The 16,233-nt window shown below is 35.4% G+C and overlaps 3 protein-coding genes and 1 long non-coding RNA gene across 4 annotated transcripts; 2 read left to right on the top strand and 2 right to left on the bottom strand.

Annotated features, from left to right (window-relative positions):
* LOC141686721 (glutamate receptor 2.8-like) lies at positions 1-1,371 on the top strand. Its single transcript, XM_074491770.1, has 2 exons — positions 1-520; positions 687-1,371. Exons 1-2 carry the CDS (start codon positions 125-127, stop codon positions 1,191-1,193), a joined length of 903 nt encoding a protein of 300 aa, XP_074347871.1. The 5' UTR covers positions 1-124; the 3' UTR covers positions 1,194-1,371.
* Positions 763-2,515, bottom strand: LOC141686722 (uncharacterized). Its single transcript, XR_012560786.1, has 3 exons — positions 2,140-2,515; positions 1,795-2,000; positions 763-899 (listed from the first exon to the last, which is right to left on the bottom strand). It is a non-coding gene; the product is annotated as an uncharacterized LOC141686722 (long non-coding RNA).
* Positions 2,516-5,137: 2,622 nt separating this feature from the next.
* LOC141686170 (glutamate receptor 2.8-like) lies at positions 5,138-10,768 on the top strand. The gene is given in 7 exon segments (XM_074491222.1): positions 5,138-5,187; positions 6,352-6,407; positions 7,375-8,699; positions 8,804-9,116; positions 9,506-9,736; positions 9,739-9,911; positions 10,055-10,768. Coding segments are annotated over 7 exon segments (2,652 nt in total). The 3' UTR covers positions 10,559-10,768.
* Positions 10,769-11,820: 1,052 nt separating this feature from the next.
* LOC141682982 (uncharacterized) lies at positions 11,821-15,747 on the bottom strand. The gene is made up of 7 exons (XM_074487673.1): positions 15,453-15,747; positions 15,130-15,225; positions 14,949-15,036; positions 13,624-13,708; positions 13,482-13,545; positions 13,296-13,385; positions 11,821-12,146 (listed from the first exon to the last, which is right to left on the bottom strand). Exons 1-7 carry the CDS (start codon positions 15,612-15,614, stop codon positions 12,099-12,101), a joined length of 633 nt encoding a protein of 210 aa, XP_074343774.1. The 5' UTR covers positions 15,615-15,747; the 3' UTR covers positions 11,821-12,098.
* Positions 15,748-16,233: the final 486 nt, after the last annotated feature.

Here is a 16,233-nt window from a genome sequence, read left to right as displayed (position 1 = left end):
TGTGTCATAACCCCAATCAAGAACTCATTTAAATAAGGAGCCAACATGGAGAAAATGTCACGTCACTTGTGTTTGTTAACTTGTTTAGTTATATGAACTTTTGGCTTGTGCAGGAGAGAAAATAATGAGCAACTTTGCCCGTTTGGTTGTTGTGGTCTGGATATTTGTGGTGCTCATTTTAAGCTCCACTTACACTGCAAGTTTATCATCAAGATTAACAGTACAGAGGCTTCGACCAAGTTACACAGATGTAGAGGAGCTTATTAAGAATGGAAACTACGTTGGCTATCAGGCAGGATCTTTCCTTCCCAGCCTCTTGAGAGATTTGGGGTTTGAAGAATCGAAGATGAAACCTTACAGGTTTGCAGATGAATGCAGCGAAGCATTGATTAAAGGAAGTAAACAGGGAGGCATATCAGCATTTTTTGATGTCACCCCCCATACCAAGCTATTTGTATCCACTTACTGCGACAAGTTTATGGAAGTTGGTCCAACCTACCAAACAGATGGATTTGCATTCGTAAGTATGTAAAATCTAGGTTTTCTGAAGCTTTGCATATATATTTAGCCCAGCTGGAAAAGCTTCAACCAAAAGCTTCTTTGCCAATGCTTATTTATTACAGCTTTACATAGTTTAGTATTTGTTGAATAAAAATATATTACTGATAAGACTTGTGTGTCTACAGGTTTTTCGAAAAGGATCACCTCTAGTTGCTGATGTCTCTCGAGCAATAATCAGCGTTACAGAAGGTAAGAAGATATCTGGAATTGATCCACAATGTCGAGATTCAGGAAGCAGTATAGGATCAAATAGTGTGAGTTTGAAAAGCTTTGAAGGCCTCTTTGCAATCACTGGAAGTGTCACAGCAACGTGCCTTGCCGTTTTCTTAATTTTATACCTACACAAGAACAAACTATTTCTTCAAAGAATCATTGCAAATTCAAGCTCCACTACTTGGTCAAAAATATGTGAAGTCTGCAGACATTTTGACAATAAAGATCTCTCATCTTTTCCTTTTAGCCGGAGTACTCGTGACAGAAAATTACAAGTTGACAATACTAGTGTTTTTTCACATTCAACTGCTGATTTGCAAACAAGCTCTCATGTAGACGGAGGAACTCATCCCACACAAGTGGCAAGTGATGGTGCAAATCATGAGATTATCCCACCAAAACCTCACGATGTTGTATGAGAAAATAGTCTATTTGTTCATCTTTGTTTACCCCTAACACCGATTAGTTATTTTTTTAGTCAGCAGTAAAATCATGGTAGTAGCTTCATGGATTAACTAATACCCCTAACCACATTTAGTTGCTTCTAAAAACAATATCAACTAAACTTTTAGTGTTTGTAAGCTTATTTTTTACAGAGAATACACATGTGGTTCTGTATGATCACAACTCAAGAGAGTGTTCCCCAATTTGACAGGCCTCCACCTATCTTACACGTGCTGCCACTCTTAAGAGGTTTATATTGTACATCATTAATCTAGTAAATTCATAAATCCTCATACATGACTCTATCTCACAGAATCCAGAAGTTTCTATCATCTTCAAGCAAGTAACACAACACTTCCTAATCAACAAGTGCATAGTGTTAAAACTTTTATACGGGAGTTACAGCCAACTACGGAACAATGGACCGAGTCTACAATCAAATAAGTATCTAAAAACCTGCACGGGGTTAAATAGCTTAAGCCTTGTAATTGACTTCAGAGTTAACGTTACAGCAAAATTTAAAAAATGTTTCCAAAACATAGAAACTCTTACAAACTATTAAGACGTTAAATGTACCTGAATCTATATTACCGAGTAACTGTTAGCAGTGGACTCCATTAGTTATATTATGATCAGTTGCTGAAGCTTTATGCTTCCTCTATCTAGGTTTCAGTTCTATCAGTGTCTTGTGTTCTCTTGTTTTGTTTGAACTCCTGTATAATCAAACCAAAGCAAACGTACCCGGTATATATCGCTCAGAATGGAGAGGGTAAACCATGCCTCTGCTATGAAAAAGAGGGAGGTTGTTTTTGTGAAGACCCATGGCTCAGTGCACGATAAAAATAGTATGTGATAAATGTATACGGTAACAAAAATGATAAATGTAAATACAATATACAAACATGAGCCCATAGAACGTACCTACGAGGATGTTTCTCAAAATTTAAGATGCTTCATGTTCCCAAATTGACTGATATGTAATCTCGCCATATCTCATCTACTCTAATGCGTCTCTTGCCCCCAGACGATATGTACCACTTCAACTTCTCCCTAACAATTAAAACTGTATATGTATTTTTCCACCGTTGCAATGTTCGAAACTTTGCATCCAATTGTCTGTTGAAGGCCTCGCACAGGATCGAACCGAGAACCATTAATGAATCGAGGACGGGAGGGAGTATATTGGAGGTATTTCAATAAATTGGATTTTTTTAAAAAAAAAACAATGTCCTCAACAAACAGTCAAAAAACCATCAATCTAAACTTCACCTGTCAACAACCACAAACATTACATGAAAATCCCATATTATACTTGCTAAATATTTAAGTCAATAATACACAGCAACACAAGAATGCCCAAGTGTTACAGGTAGTATTGTGGGCACACATCTCTCCCCCTTTGATCAAGTCAAGTCGTCCAGCAATCCAGCTCAACAATCAAGTGGTCCAACAATCCAGCTCAACAAAATTAGTTAGGGTATAGATGTCTTTGTACGAGCTGTCTATAAAAATTTTGTGGGTGTAACAAACTACTGTCAATTTACATGATATAACTTTCTATTCTACAAGTTGATTGTTCTCTGAGAATACAGTTTATGAGCTTTAATGTTTGTATCATGGTATCAGAGCCTTATGCTCAAATAATCATCCATTAATGGCAATCTGAAGCTTCATTTATTGATAATTTTGTTGTTTTTTTCAGCAATTGCTAATCTGAGATTTTCATCATTTCATCATGACACCTGCATCTTATTCTTCAGTTACTTCTGGATCAACATCATCCAGTTCGTCTTTAAGTATTGATGTTAATCATCCATACTATTTGCATCCTTCTGATAATCCAGGAATGCAATTAATATCAATGCTCTTAACTGAGAGTAATTACAATCAATGGAGCAGATCTATGGAGCAGATCTATGGAGATTGCGTTGTCTTCTAAATTAAAGCTCGGTTTTGTTGATGGAACGTGCCCTAAACCAACTAGCAACTCACCTGTACTCACCTGAATTACTAGCTATGTTTCCCAATCAACGGTTGGTTTGCAGACTCCTCAAGTCCATTTATGGGCTAAAGCAAGCACCCTGTCAATGGTTTCTTGCCTTAACTACTGCTTGAAGGCCTTTGGTTTTGTTCAACTGGTTAGTGACTCAAGTTTGTTTCAGTTCAAACTTAATTCCAGTATGGCATACATGCTTATCTATGTTGATGATATGTTGTTAACTGGTGATTATGTTCCTTTACTAGCTAAATGAAATTTTTCAGTTTCTTAGTACACGTTTTAAGATCAAAGACTTGGGTCCTCTTGCGTATTTTTTGAGCCTTGAACTTTGTCGATCTCATACTGGTATTCTTGTGCATCAGCATAAGTATATGATTGATATTGTTAAGGATTATGAGCTTTTAGATGCTAAATCTTCATGCATTCCAATGGAGCAGCATCATGTCTTGTGGGGTGACACTACTTCGCAGTTTCTTATCAATGTCTCTTCTTACAGACGGCTTGTTGGGCGTCTCATTTACTTGACAATTACACGTCCAGATTTATCTTACCCAGTACATGTTCTAGCTCAGTTTATGACTACTGCTCGCGAGTCCCATTGGTTTGCAGCACTAAAAGTTGTGAAATATATCAAAGGTACTTGTCATCAGGGTTTGTTATTTTCCTCCAATCCTTGTCTGTTACTGTGATGCAGACTGGGCCAGTTGCCCTTCTACTAGATTGTCTCTCACTGGTTTCTGTGTTCTGCTGGGGGATTCTCTTGTTACTTGGAAATGCAAGAAACAACAAATTATTTCTCGTTCCTCGGCTGAGGCTGAGTACCGGGCGCTTGCTGATACATGTTGTGAACTGACTTGGATAGTTTCCTTGTTGACTGAAATGCAGTTCTCTGATCTTACTCCTATTCAATTGTTCTGTGACAACAAGTCAGCTTTGCATATTGCTTCTAATCCGGTGTTTCATGAACGAACCAAGCACATTGAAATTGATTGTCACTTGGTTCGTCAGAAACTGCAGACTGGGTTGATTGCTACTCAACATGTGGCTTCTGTGAATCAACCTGCCGATGTGTTTACTAAAGCTTTGGCTTCGTCTCAACTTCACTATCTCCTTTCCAAGTTAGGTGTCTGTGATTACTCTTTGACTCTAACTTGCAGGGGGATGTTACAGGTAGTATTGTGGACACACATCTCTCCCTCTCTGATCACGTCAAGTTGTCCAGCAATCCAGCTCAACAATCAAGTGGTCCAGCAATCCAGCTCAGCAAAATTAGTTAGGGTATAGATGTCTTTGTACGAGCTGTCTATAAAAGCTTGTGGGTGTAACAAATAATTTTCTATTCTACAAGTTGATTGTTCTCTGATACAGTTTATGAGTTTTAATGTTTGTATCACCAAGGTCTCAAAATATCTTGTCAATTTATGAGTCTTTGTCCTCTGTTTCCAAATAAATATAAGAAAAAAGAAAATACAAAACATCTCACCTGAATCCAGCAATACTAGTTAGCACAATGACTCTTAAACTCCTTGACAGCTTTGACTTGGAAATGGAAATATGGAAATGGTGGCACAAAAATTGTTTATCAGAGTTTCAGAAACAAGACTGATCTCTGAACATGAATTACACACAGTTTTTGTATTTTCGAGATCTCGGGGATGAGGAATAACAGTGTGATTTATAACTTTTTTCAGAACTTTCTCCACTTCCTATAAGGCCGTTTCTAATGGTGCTTCTATGGTGGTTAAGGGGAAGAGGCATAGGGGAAGACAATTTGTGATCAACAAGATTAGATTGAAAGTTAACAATTGGAGACACGTGGTGCCTCATATGGGGTGTTTTTCATCCATTTGGGGTCGGAAGTAACAAAATCATCTGAACATCAAAAATTAATCCTTGTAGGAATGTCCCATGTATACAACCATGGGGTCCATCGGCTTAAGAGATTTGGTTAGGGTTTCATCAACCATACAGTAAGCGGTCTTAATTATGAAAATGCATTCACTTAGAGGTACTGTCTTAAAACTATCACACACTATTTTATGTACTATGCACTAAGCCGGAGGTCTTCACGAAATCAGTGTTCCCAGCATACATCTTACCCTCCCCAGACTCCGCTCTAAGCGGGTTATACTGGGTAATTGATAAGTGATGAGAATATAATGAGTGCTAGGTATTTAAGTATTTAACCACTAGTGGCTTCTTTCAAAGAATAATGTAAAATCCAAAACAAAGAATACAATGAAGAGATAGAAGTAGCTTCAGTAGAAAAATAGTCTTGTTACACTAAGTAGGCGGCATTGAAACATCACCAGAACAAGTGCATATGCGAGAACATTATGTTAGATGATGATAATTAATAAAAGTATAAAACTAACAATGAGATGTTGAAAGATACAAGTAGAGTATTTTGTTACGGCCTATGGGTATGAGGGAATGAAAATGCAGAATATCCCAGTGAAGTGATTATGAAACGATAATGACACATGTATAGATTATGCAAGCTTCAGCGTTCCATATGAGATCTTAGTGTTAAAACCTATGCCTCTGTCATTCGTGAAAGAGCCCATGAGCTTGTAAGATCTTTTACTTCAATAAATTGAAAATAGTTTTATCCAAAAAATATGATTGTGCCAATGATAAAATATGGGTTTTAAAAATTAAACTAACGTCTAGTTAGAGGCACTTGTGATTGACTAGGAATTCTTTAACTTTGTAAAGAGCTTCTGCTCCTGAATTTTTAAGCTACTCTACATTGACTTGATACAAAATTCTTATAATCTGATGTGTTGCACATTCTATCCTCTGGACGGAGAGTAGATTAATCTGTTGACTTAATCAACTAAAAATGTCTCATCTTACAAAAAAATATCAAGTACTCTCTAAGACTCTAACCCTCCATAGGATTTTTAAACAGAATCAATCCATGTCACCCTGACTCTAATTAACATTTAGAGAAAGTTTAAGATATATACAGATCCATTGACTTGTACAAATTCAACCTGACTAAATAATATAGCTACTAGCTTCTCTCGCAGATTAGTATATAGACATAGTATGACATGATTTAAGGTATAAGTTGATGTATCATATGCACTTTCTGATTTTTATGCACTTCATACAAACTATACTACCAGGCTAGCTCTCCATGTTGAGGACCCAAAGGGAAATGTTGTTGATTCTGCTGCTTTAGGTATGTTCTTTTCTGATTCTTGATTGTAAGCATACATTTCTAATTTGGCTGGCTCAGTGATTAGCGAAATTAGAAGACACAGTAATCTTGAGATAGTTTACAGAATGTTGATCCACATGTTAATTACTTTGAGCCAGTGATTAGCAAAATTAGAAGACACGGTAATCCTGCGACAGTTTACAGAATGTTGATCCACATGTTAATTACTTTGAATTCTGGCTATTATGTTTTGTTAAAGCCCTTAACTCGTCCAAAGACGTTTATTGTTTTGCATTATTTCATTTTACCCATTACGCATGAAGCTGTTATGTGAGTATCTTAATTTTTCTGAGAAAAAGAACAAGAAGATGAAAGTACTTGCACCATGCACATCACCATCTTTCTGCTGGAGGCTGATGCTTTAATAGCCCAATCATAACTTGGGAATATAGAATTATACATTTTTGATTTTTTTTCATTCTGGACCATTTCTTATATATGGTCAAAGATGAAGGGGCAATATGCTTTCCGCATCTGAAAGATCTTAATGAATACGAAAAATAAATTTTTTAAATAGGTCAACCATCAATGAGATAATAAAGTTTAACAAATTTCTAAATCATCAATTAAGGAACATAACTGCTGCCTTGCGGTTGTAAGAAGCATGAATTAGCAAACTTAAGAAAGTTTAAAATATTGATCATAACTATAACATACATTATTGGTAATTCTTCTTGTCCTGTCGATGAAATTCTGATTTAAGCATGTTAGGCCCTATACTTTAAAAGAACCAAGGACTCACATGTCAGTTTCCCCTGATATCTAAATTACGGACTTGATCGATTGATTATTAGCATAATTTTAAGTAGATTCTGATATAAAGAACCGAGTCAAACAGATAGCCATGTAGTTTGTGGCTAAAGCGAGGAACTGCATTTTTTAATTATAATCTACCTAAAATTTCCTTCTTCTTTATTGTTTGTATCAGCTTTGAAACTGTTGAATGATGTAAGGGTGGATGCAATAATTGGTCCCCAAAAATCTATACAAGCCAGTTTTGTGATAGATCTTGGTGATAGAGCCCATGTACCAGTCATTTCATTTTCTGCAACAAGCCCTTCTCTATTTCGCCGGACTCCGTACTTTATTCAGACAGCTCAAAGTGATGCAACTCAAGTAGGAGCAATTGCTTCCATATTTAAAAAGTTTCAGTGGAGAGAAGCAGTAGTAATATTTGAAGATACGGATTATGGGCATGGAATGATTCCGTATCTAGCTAATGAATTTTATGATAACGACGTGCGGCTTTCATACAGAAGCATCATTCCTCTTCACCCAACTGAGGATTTTATTCTCAAAGAGCTGTATAAAATGATGACTATGCAGACAAGAGTATATGTGGTGCATATGTCACGTCCTCTTGCTGCTCGCCTCTTCTTGAAAGCACAGGAATTAGGAATGATGAGTGAGGGCTACGCATGGATTGTTTCAAGTGGTATAATGGACATGATGTCCTCACTGGACTCGCTCGTTGTGGAATCAATGCAAGGTGTATTGGGAGTCAAGCCTCAGATTCCAGAGTCAGAAAATCTTAATTCTTTCTCTCACAGGTTAGAACAAAATTTCTTCCGAAATGCTTCAAATGTCAAGAAAGAGACAAATTTAAGTTTCATTGGTTTATGGGCATATGATACCCTTTGGGCACTGTCATTGGCTGCAGAGAGAGTTGGATATAGTGACTCGATTTTTTCTAAATATAGTGCATGTAATATAAATTTGACAAACCTATTTGATCTTAAGATTTCTGAGTCTGGTCCTAAAATTCTCCAAGAAATGTTGCTGACAAGGTTTAAAGGACTTAGCAGTGAGTTCAGTCTTGTCGATGGACAAGTAGAGCCTTCATCATACCAAATACTCAATGTAGTAGGAGGAGGAGCAAGAGAAGTAGGAACCTGGTCTCCAGCACCTGGTTTATCAAGGACGTTGTCGGAAAGTGGTAAAACTTATCAAGTGTCGGAAGATCTTTGGGGAGTCATATGGCCAGGAGAATCAACACATATTCCTAGGGGATGGGAAATTAATGTAGGAGGAAAGAAGCTAAAAATTGGAGTGCCAGTTAAAGATGGTTTTACAGAATTTGTTAGAGCAGAAAGAGACCCTCAAACCAATTCAACTACAGCTAGTGGATACTACATTGATTTGTTTGATTCTGTCGTTAAAGTATTGCCATATTCAGTGAAATATGAGTATGTTCCTTTTCTGATAGGAATTGATGGGAGTTACAATGATTTTGTACATCAAGTATTTCTTCAGGTTAGCAAGATTCGTACATAAAATTTTAATGTCATAAATTACATTTCAAATTGTAGACAGAGGATTAAAGATTCCATTTTTATTTTTTTTGCCCCTTGACATAGAAATTTGATGCTGCTGTGGGAGATATTACAATCACTACAAATAGATCCCTGTATGTAGACTTCACAATGCCTATTTCAGAAGGAGGAGTGTCTATGATTGTTCCCATTACATATGAGGATTCAAATAACAAATGGACATTCTTAAAACCTCTCAAGAAGGATTTGTGGTTAACAAGCATTGCATTCTTCATCTTCACTGGTTTTGCTGTTTGGGTTCTTGAACACCGGATAAATACTGCTTTTAGAGGTCCGCCTTCCCAGCATGTTGGCATGATCTGTTGGTTCCCCTTGTCCACCTTAGTATTTGCTCACAGTTAAGTGTTGTTATTATACATCATCTTTATATCATCAAAAAGTAATATGAACTCAGCAACAAGCTCCACTTTCTCTGTTAACATGTTTAGAATTAGAACCACGAGTTGAAGCATTGTCCTACTCAGAAGTAGGGCTCTCCCCGTAAAATGTGTGGTACGTAGACTACGAATTATAGTGTCGTGTACCCTAGCCAAGGACTCATGTATATTGGAGCCAATGACAGTTTCACTTTCTTAAAAAAAACAATTTCACTCCGAGTCTTGAGAGAAGTACATGATAGAACCGGATAATACCTAATTTTGTATGTGTGCACGGATAAAGTGGAACATGTCACTTGTATCTGTTCTCTTGTTTAGTCCATATAATATATGAATTTCTCTTGTGCAGGAGAAAAAATAATGAGTAACTTTGCCCGGCTGGTTGTGGTGGTCTGGATATTCGTGGTGCTCATATTAAGTTCCACTTACACTGCTAGTTTATCATCGAGATTAACAGTACAGAGGCTGCGACCAAGTTACACAGATGTAGAGGAGCTTATCAAGAATGGAAACAACGTTGGCTATCAGGAAGGCTCATTTATCGCTAGCCTCTTGAAAGGTTTGGGGTTTGAAGAATCAAAATGAAATGTTAAAGAGTTGCAGATGAATGCAGCGAAGCTTTGACCAAAGGAAGTAAACAGGGTGGTATATCAGCATTTTTTGATGTCGCTCCCTACTCCAAGCTATTCGTATCCAAGTATTGCAACAAGTATATGGAAGTTGGACCAACCTACCAAACAGATGGATTTGCATTTGTAAGTATGCGCATACCTGAGTTTTCTGAAGCTTTGCATAAAGGAGGCCAGCTTTGAAGCGTGTTTTGCTAATGCTTATTAAATAGAAGGGTTTTCTTCCTAATAATCCACATATAATAGTGATAACACTCATGTATCTGCAGGTTTTTAGCAAAGGATCACCTTTAGTTGCAGATGTCTCTCGCGCAATAATCAGTGTTACAGAAGGTAAGAAGATGTTTGAAATTGATCCAATATGTTCAGATCCAGGAGGAACAGGATCAAACAGTGTGAGTTTGAAAAGCTTTGAAGGCCTCTTTGCAATCACCGGAAGTGTTACAGCAACGTGCCTTGCCGTATTCTTAATTTTATACCTATACAAGAACAAACCGCTTCTTCAAAGAATCATTGCAAATTCAAGCTCCACTACTTGGTCCAAAATTTGTGCAGTATGCAGACATTTTGACAAAAAAGATCTATCATCGTTCCCTTTTAGCCGGAGTATTCATGACAGCAAATTTCGATATGACAATAACAGTCCTTTGTCGCATTCAACTGCTGATTTTCCAACAAGTTGTCATGTAGAGGGAGCAACTCGTCCCATACGAGTGGGAAGTGAAGATGCAATTGATGAGACTATCACACCAAACCCTCATGATGCCGTCTGATGGTATGAGATAGTAAACTTTATATTAATGGTCTTGTTTGTTCTCCTCTCAGTGTCTAGTTATTTTTTATCCCAGGCTCTCATTGTCTAGTAAGCCCTTCACCTTGATTAGGTCCCAACTTCGCTTACATTCCTCTGCTTAAGTGATTCCAAAACTGTTCTCCGATGACAAGTATTGCCATTCAATTCATTAATTCTATATGCATACAAATTACAAGGGGCCTCTTTATTTTTAATTACATGTCCAATCAAATCTTGTCAACTAACCAGTTTCTACTCCATGTGGAAAAAATTCAAAACTCTAGCATATATTGCATTGATAGAAACAAATGGTTTTGGGGTGAAGCGGCAAAATAACAATTTTTTAGACCGAACAATTTTCGGAAAGTGGCGGAATATACAGGATATAATATGCATTTGGCACCAGGGTATTAGCAAACACATGAGCTTGGATAATACAATCAATACGCAATTCCATGTTACGCGATTCCATGTTGGTTAATATGAAGTAAATATATTTTAAAAAAATAGGATATGCAATAGTAGGTTGGGTATCTTTTAAAAATAATTTTTTTTTTATTAATCCTTTCGAGGGCAACAACGAACAGGTAATACCCAATTTCATGGAAATGAGTTAGGCCTGAACAATTAAACCCGAATTGGGTTAGGTCAGATTTTTAAAAAGTTAAAATTTGAATCAATCCAATATAACAGGATCAAGGGAAATTTAACCCAATTAACCCGCAGATTTGAATGATTCGATTTGGTCGGCCCAATTAAAAGTTAGGTTGGGTTGATTTAAACGAGCTTGCTAACCCATGGGCAGTCTGTTAGAGAGTCCCGTAACAATCTGTAGTTTTTTAAAAGGATATTTTACATATAATGCGCCCAGATCACTGGCAGCAGTTTTCCTATCTTGTTTTATACTGCTGTATTGCATACGGAGGGTATGAAATCTAGCAGCCATTCAACACTTTGTCTCTTTGATTCGCGTTAGTACATGGAGAAGATTGAAACATCGAATGTTCATATTGGGCTACATCCGTATCTGGTTCAATTTTGAAATACGCAAATATATACTGCGCAAATATATACTGCGTAATAGAATGGTTATTTTCAGTCACCACATCCGCCATGGTTATATTCTAAATTAAAAAATGGTTATATTTTACTACAATTTTTTATTGGTTTTGAAATGCCCCGTGTACAGATATTTAACTTTAAAAGAAAATAAAAAATTGCAACAACAAAACCTAAATCCCATGTCTTAAATCTCAACTTCACTAGAAAATGAAATATCCTCTGCATTTGACCATAAAAAAAATCCTCTGCATTATAGTTTTAAATCGGAGTCCACATCATCATCATAAATAAATATTACTACACGAGATGGTTAATTGGTCAAAGGGTGTCAGCTCTGACAACTATTGTATTCAATTTCCCAAACATAAAGTAAAAAATATACATATTAGAAGTATGGTGTTATATTACTAGATCTTTAACATGTAGCTCTGTTCCAGAAAAACATTAATCCTGCAAGTCTATACCCACCACGAGACGGGACCTAGTCCATCAGCATCAAGCGAACCCTGCCATATATATATCAGTGTGGTAAACCACTTCGTTAAGAAAAATTGTCAGTTACAAGTAAAAGACATCAATGTGTGTACGTGTGTGTTTCAAAACTTTTGGTAACTGGTGAAACAATATTTGAAATACTCCCTCCGTCCCTCTCAATTCTTTACATTTGAGAGGGATGGTTCTGCACGCATTTTAAGACTCCTATATAGTATAGTTTCATAAATTTTTATTTTTTAAAATTATTCTGTTTAAAAATTCAATGTTTAAATTTTTATTTACAAAAAAAAATTAAAAAAATAAGTTATGGAACTATACTTTATATACGCCTTAAGATGCGTGCCGAGCAAGATATGTAAAGAAATGAGGAGGACAGAGGTAGTCTATGATAACCTACTTCAACTCTCTAAACACACAACTACAGAAAATATTACATTAAATTGTCAGTCCATCCAACTATATACGGAACCAATTACAAAGCTTTATAGTCTATTGTCATTTGTAGCCAACATTTTACAGTTACTTTGAATAGTTAACGTCATCAACCATCCTAACAGATAACTATTACAATATATCTAAATTCTAAAACGTTCCTAATTGACAAAAGAGTTAAATGCAATTTGTGTGGCTGAACTATTGCCTTGCGCAATTTCAGTACCTTGACTACTTACTAAATTAGTAACTAAACCAATTATTAGTTCAGTGCATCTAAATAATAAACTAATTCAATAAGTTCCTAGCATGCATCCAACTCTACGAATGACACTATGTTATATAGCAAAGCTTTATCCTTGTAGCCTAAACAATAGGATCCTCCACCTTGTCCATACTCTAATTATCTAATTCAATATGTACCAATAGAAAGGAAGATGTTTTATATGGCGATGTATATCAGAGTAGTCTGTTATAACCTTAATGTTTTCTAGAATTTAAATATTATAAGTATATTTCTTATCCAAAATAAAAATTACTTCTAAAATGTTTTAATGCTAAACTTATATAACAATATTATTGTGCCAGCCATCTAAACAACTATAAACAAACTTTATATATACATGGTATGTATTTTATAAAATGTAAAAGGAACCAACATCAGCAAAATGTAAATAAAACTAAAACTAGGCAAACTATGGGGTAGATATTTTTGTAAAGGCACTTACAGTAATCACCATGGGTGCAAAGCGCTTCGATTCTTTATCCGCTTCAATTGGTATAGGAGGGTAGCTTATATTGTTCACTCTGAACCTAATCTGCAGTAGAAGACCCCAAGTTAACATTAATTTCTTTGCACAACAGTAGTTTTAGTGAACTTTCATGTCTAACAGAGTAACAGTATAAAAAACAACCTCATCAACTCCATCTATGTCATAATTTTCGTCTTGATATTCCCATTTCCAGAAAACATGATTCCTGAAAGAAAAAGTAATTGTCTGATTTATTAAAAAAAATCTATTTAAGAAATCTTAATTTAAATTAATAGAAACTCACTTATTAACCAGGTCTGCCACGAAATGGGAAGGATTTGGCATCAAATGGACAGGAACATATATGTCAGTGAAAAATCCAAGTGATACTGCCAATAACAATTACAAAGATCAGATAGATAAATATAGATAGGTAGTATCTGCATAAATTAACTAAGTGGTCACATACACTTGTTCGCATTGCAGAATTAAAACATGATAAAAGTAAACTTTAGAATAACTCTCAACCCTCGTAGATAGATTTCCCTCTCACCCAATAACATATAAGTTGAAGTAAAACAAAGTAAACAAAGGTTAAGCCTTTACAAGCTGTTATGTAGTAACAAATACTAAATGTGACATTTTATATAGTTCTCTTAAAGGGAGTAAGGACATATATTCTTAAATTTAAATTTCATAAGGAATAAAATTTATTGCATGCTTTTTATAACCATAATCGAAATTTGAGATATGTAGTCATGCTACTGGATTGACTAATACCCCCAACCATATTTTGTTGCTTCTAGGTAAACTTTAATCATTTGTATGCTTATTTTCAACAGAGAAATGATAATACAAAAGAACTCAAGGAGGAAGAAAGCTTTCTTTACTAGACTTCTGAGTATGCAACTTCGGATTTTAATGATCACAACTTAAGAGAGGTTTCCCCTATTTATAGAAATTCCCTGTCTCAAAAATGTGCTGCCTCTCTCTTAGATGGTCATAGTACATAGAAAATCTAGTAAATTCAAATATCTATTTACTAGTACTATTCCACATCCAAACTTATATGTTAAAAGAATAGCAAAAGTCTTTTGGAATCCAGGAAGTACTATCTCCTTCAAGTAAGTATCACAATACTTCGCAAGCAACAAGTGTGTAGTATTAGATGGGAGTGACAGGAAACTATGAATCAATGGCCTTCGCCTACAATCGGATAAGCTTCTAAAAAACCTTGATGGGGTTAAATAGCTTTGCCTATAATTGAGTTAAAAGCCTTCACTAAATTAACAAAAAACTAATGCAGAACTAAATTCTAACCCATCGCCAATCTAACAAAAATTACATCCACATGTGCCTAAAACTATATTACCAGTCTAACAATGGCCTTGGCCTACAATCGGATAAGCTTCTAAAAAAACCTTGATGGGGTTAAATAGCTTTGTCTACAATTAATTTAAAAGACTTTACTAAGTTAACAAAAAACTAATGCAGAATTAAATTCTAACCCATCGTCAACCTAACAAAAACTACATTTACATGTGCGTAAAACTATATTACCAAGTAAAACACTGTACGAAAGAATGCACTAAGATATAAAAATTAAGGAAGCAAATTAGAAGACATTACAGCGTAAACCATTAGTAGTGGACTCCAGTAGCTTAGCAGTAACAACCTCCCCAACAAACGGTCGAAAAACCACCAATCTAAAACTCACCTGTCAACAACCACAAACATTACATCAAAATCCCACTCTTATACCAAAACAAACTACACCCGTCAATCGTCATCCATAACATTTATATGTTACCGTGTAGGTAGATGCACCATCACTTGGAAACACAAACCCTCCATTAATAGACTTGATATCATAAACAGATACAACAAGACCCAAATTAGCAACAACCTGTCAGAAACACATTCATCACTCATTGAGGCATTTAATCAAACAGGTAGACTATATATATATATATAACAGAAAAAATAAAAATAAAGAGAAGAGAGAGAGAGAGAGAGAGAGAGAGAGAGAGAGAGAGAGATCACTCATTGAGACATTACATACAATCAAACATGTTGGCTACGTATTCAAAAAGAGAGAGAGAGAGAGAGAGAGAGAGAGAGAGAGAGAGAGACTTTATCTAAGAAGAGACGCTCAAGTTCTCCTTGAATGGCATCATTGAGTGGGAGATTGAGAAGATGGGGTGGTACTCGCATAGTGTGCTCAATTTCACTCAAGTAGAACATAGTGTGCGTGTGTGTGTACAATGTAGGTATATTGTTGTAATATATACGCATATATGTCGGAAAAGAATGTTATCGCCGGCGGTTGGATGAATATAATCAGGGTTCAACCTAAACCCTATTGTTCATAATTCATTTCCGTATTTTCTAACTTCCGATTCCGAGTACCTTTTTTTATTTTCATTAGGGAGTACCCTTCTTTATTTTCTATTTTTTTTCTTTAAATTGTAGTATAAATTAAAAAAAGAAAACACTTTAATTAGCACCTTTTCTTTTTTATAAGCAGGAAATTTTATAACTACGGCCCTAATCAAGTGACCAAGAAAATACAACAGTGGTAATTACATTAGATGATAACAAGTGCGAAATACGGGTCGAGATTAAAATAATAACGATTATAAAAATTAATTTTAAAATAATTAAAATATATAATAAATAAAATTGTAACCCTTAAAAGATTGATTCCCTTATTAATAACAATGTATAAATGATTCCATTTTATTATTTTAATAAAAAATAAAGAAGAAATTCTACATAAAATAAAAATATCATAATTATAATAAGATTCCAACTATCTATATAAATCTAGGGGTGAAATCAAAATACGACGATGAAACCAAGTACCCTATCAAGAAATAATTTAGAGTTTTACGGAAATATAATTGTAATCATA

This window comes from Apium graveolens, chromosome 9 (assembly GCF_009905375.1).
Source record: "Apium graveolens cultivar Ventura chromosome 9, ASM990537v1, whole genome shotgun sequence".
NCBI classification, from domain to species: domain Eukaryota; kingdom Viridiplantae; phylum Streptophyta; class Magnoliopsida; order Apiales; family Apiaceae; genus Apium; species Apium graveolens.
This window is presented reverse-complemented; position numbering and strand designations above follow the sequence as displayed.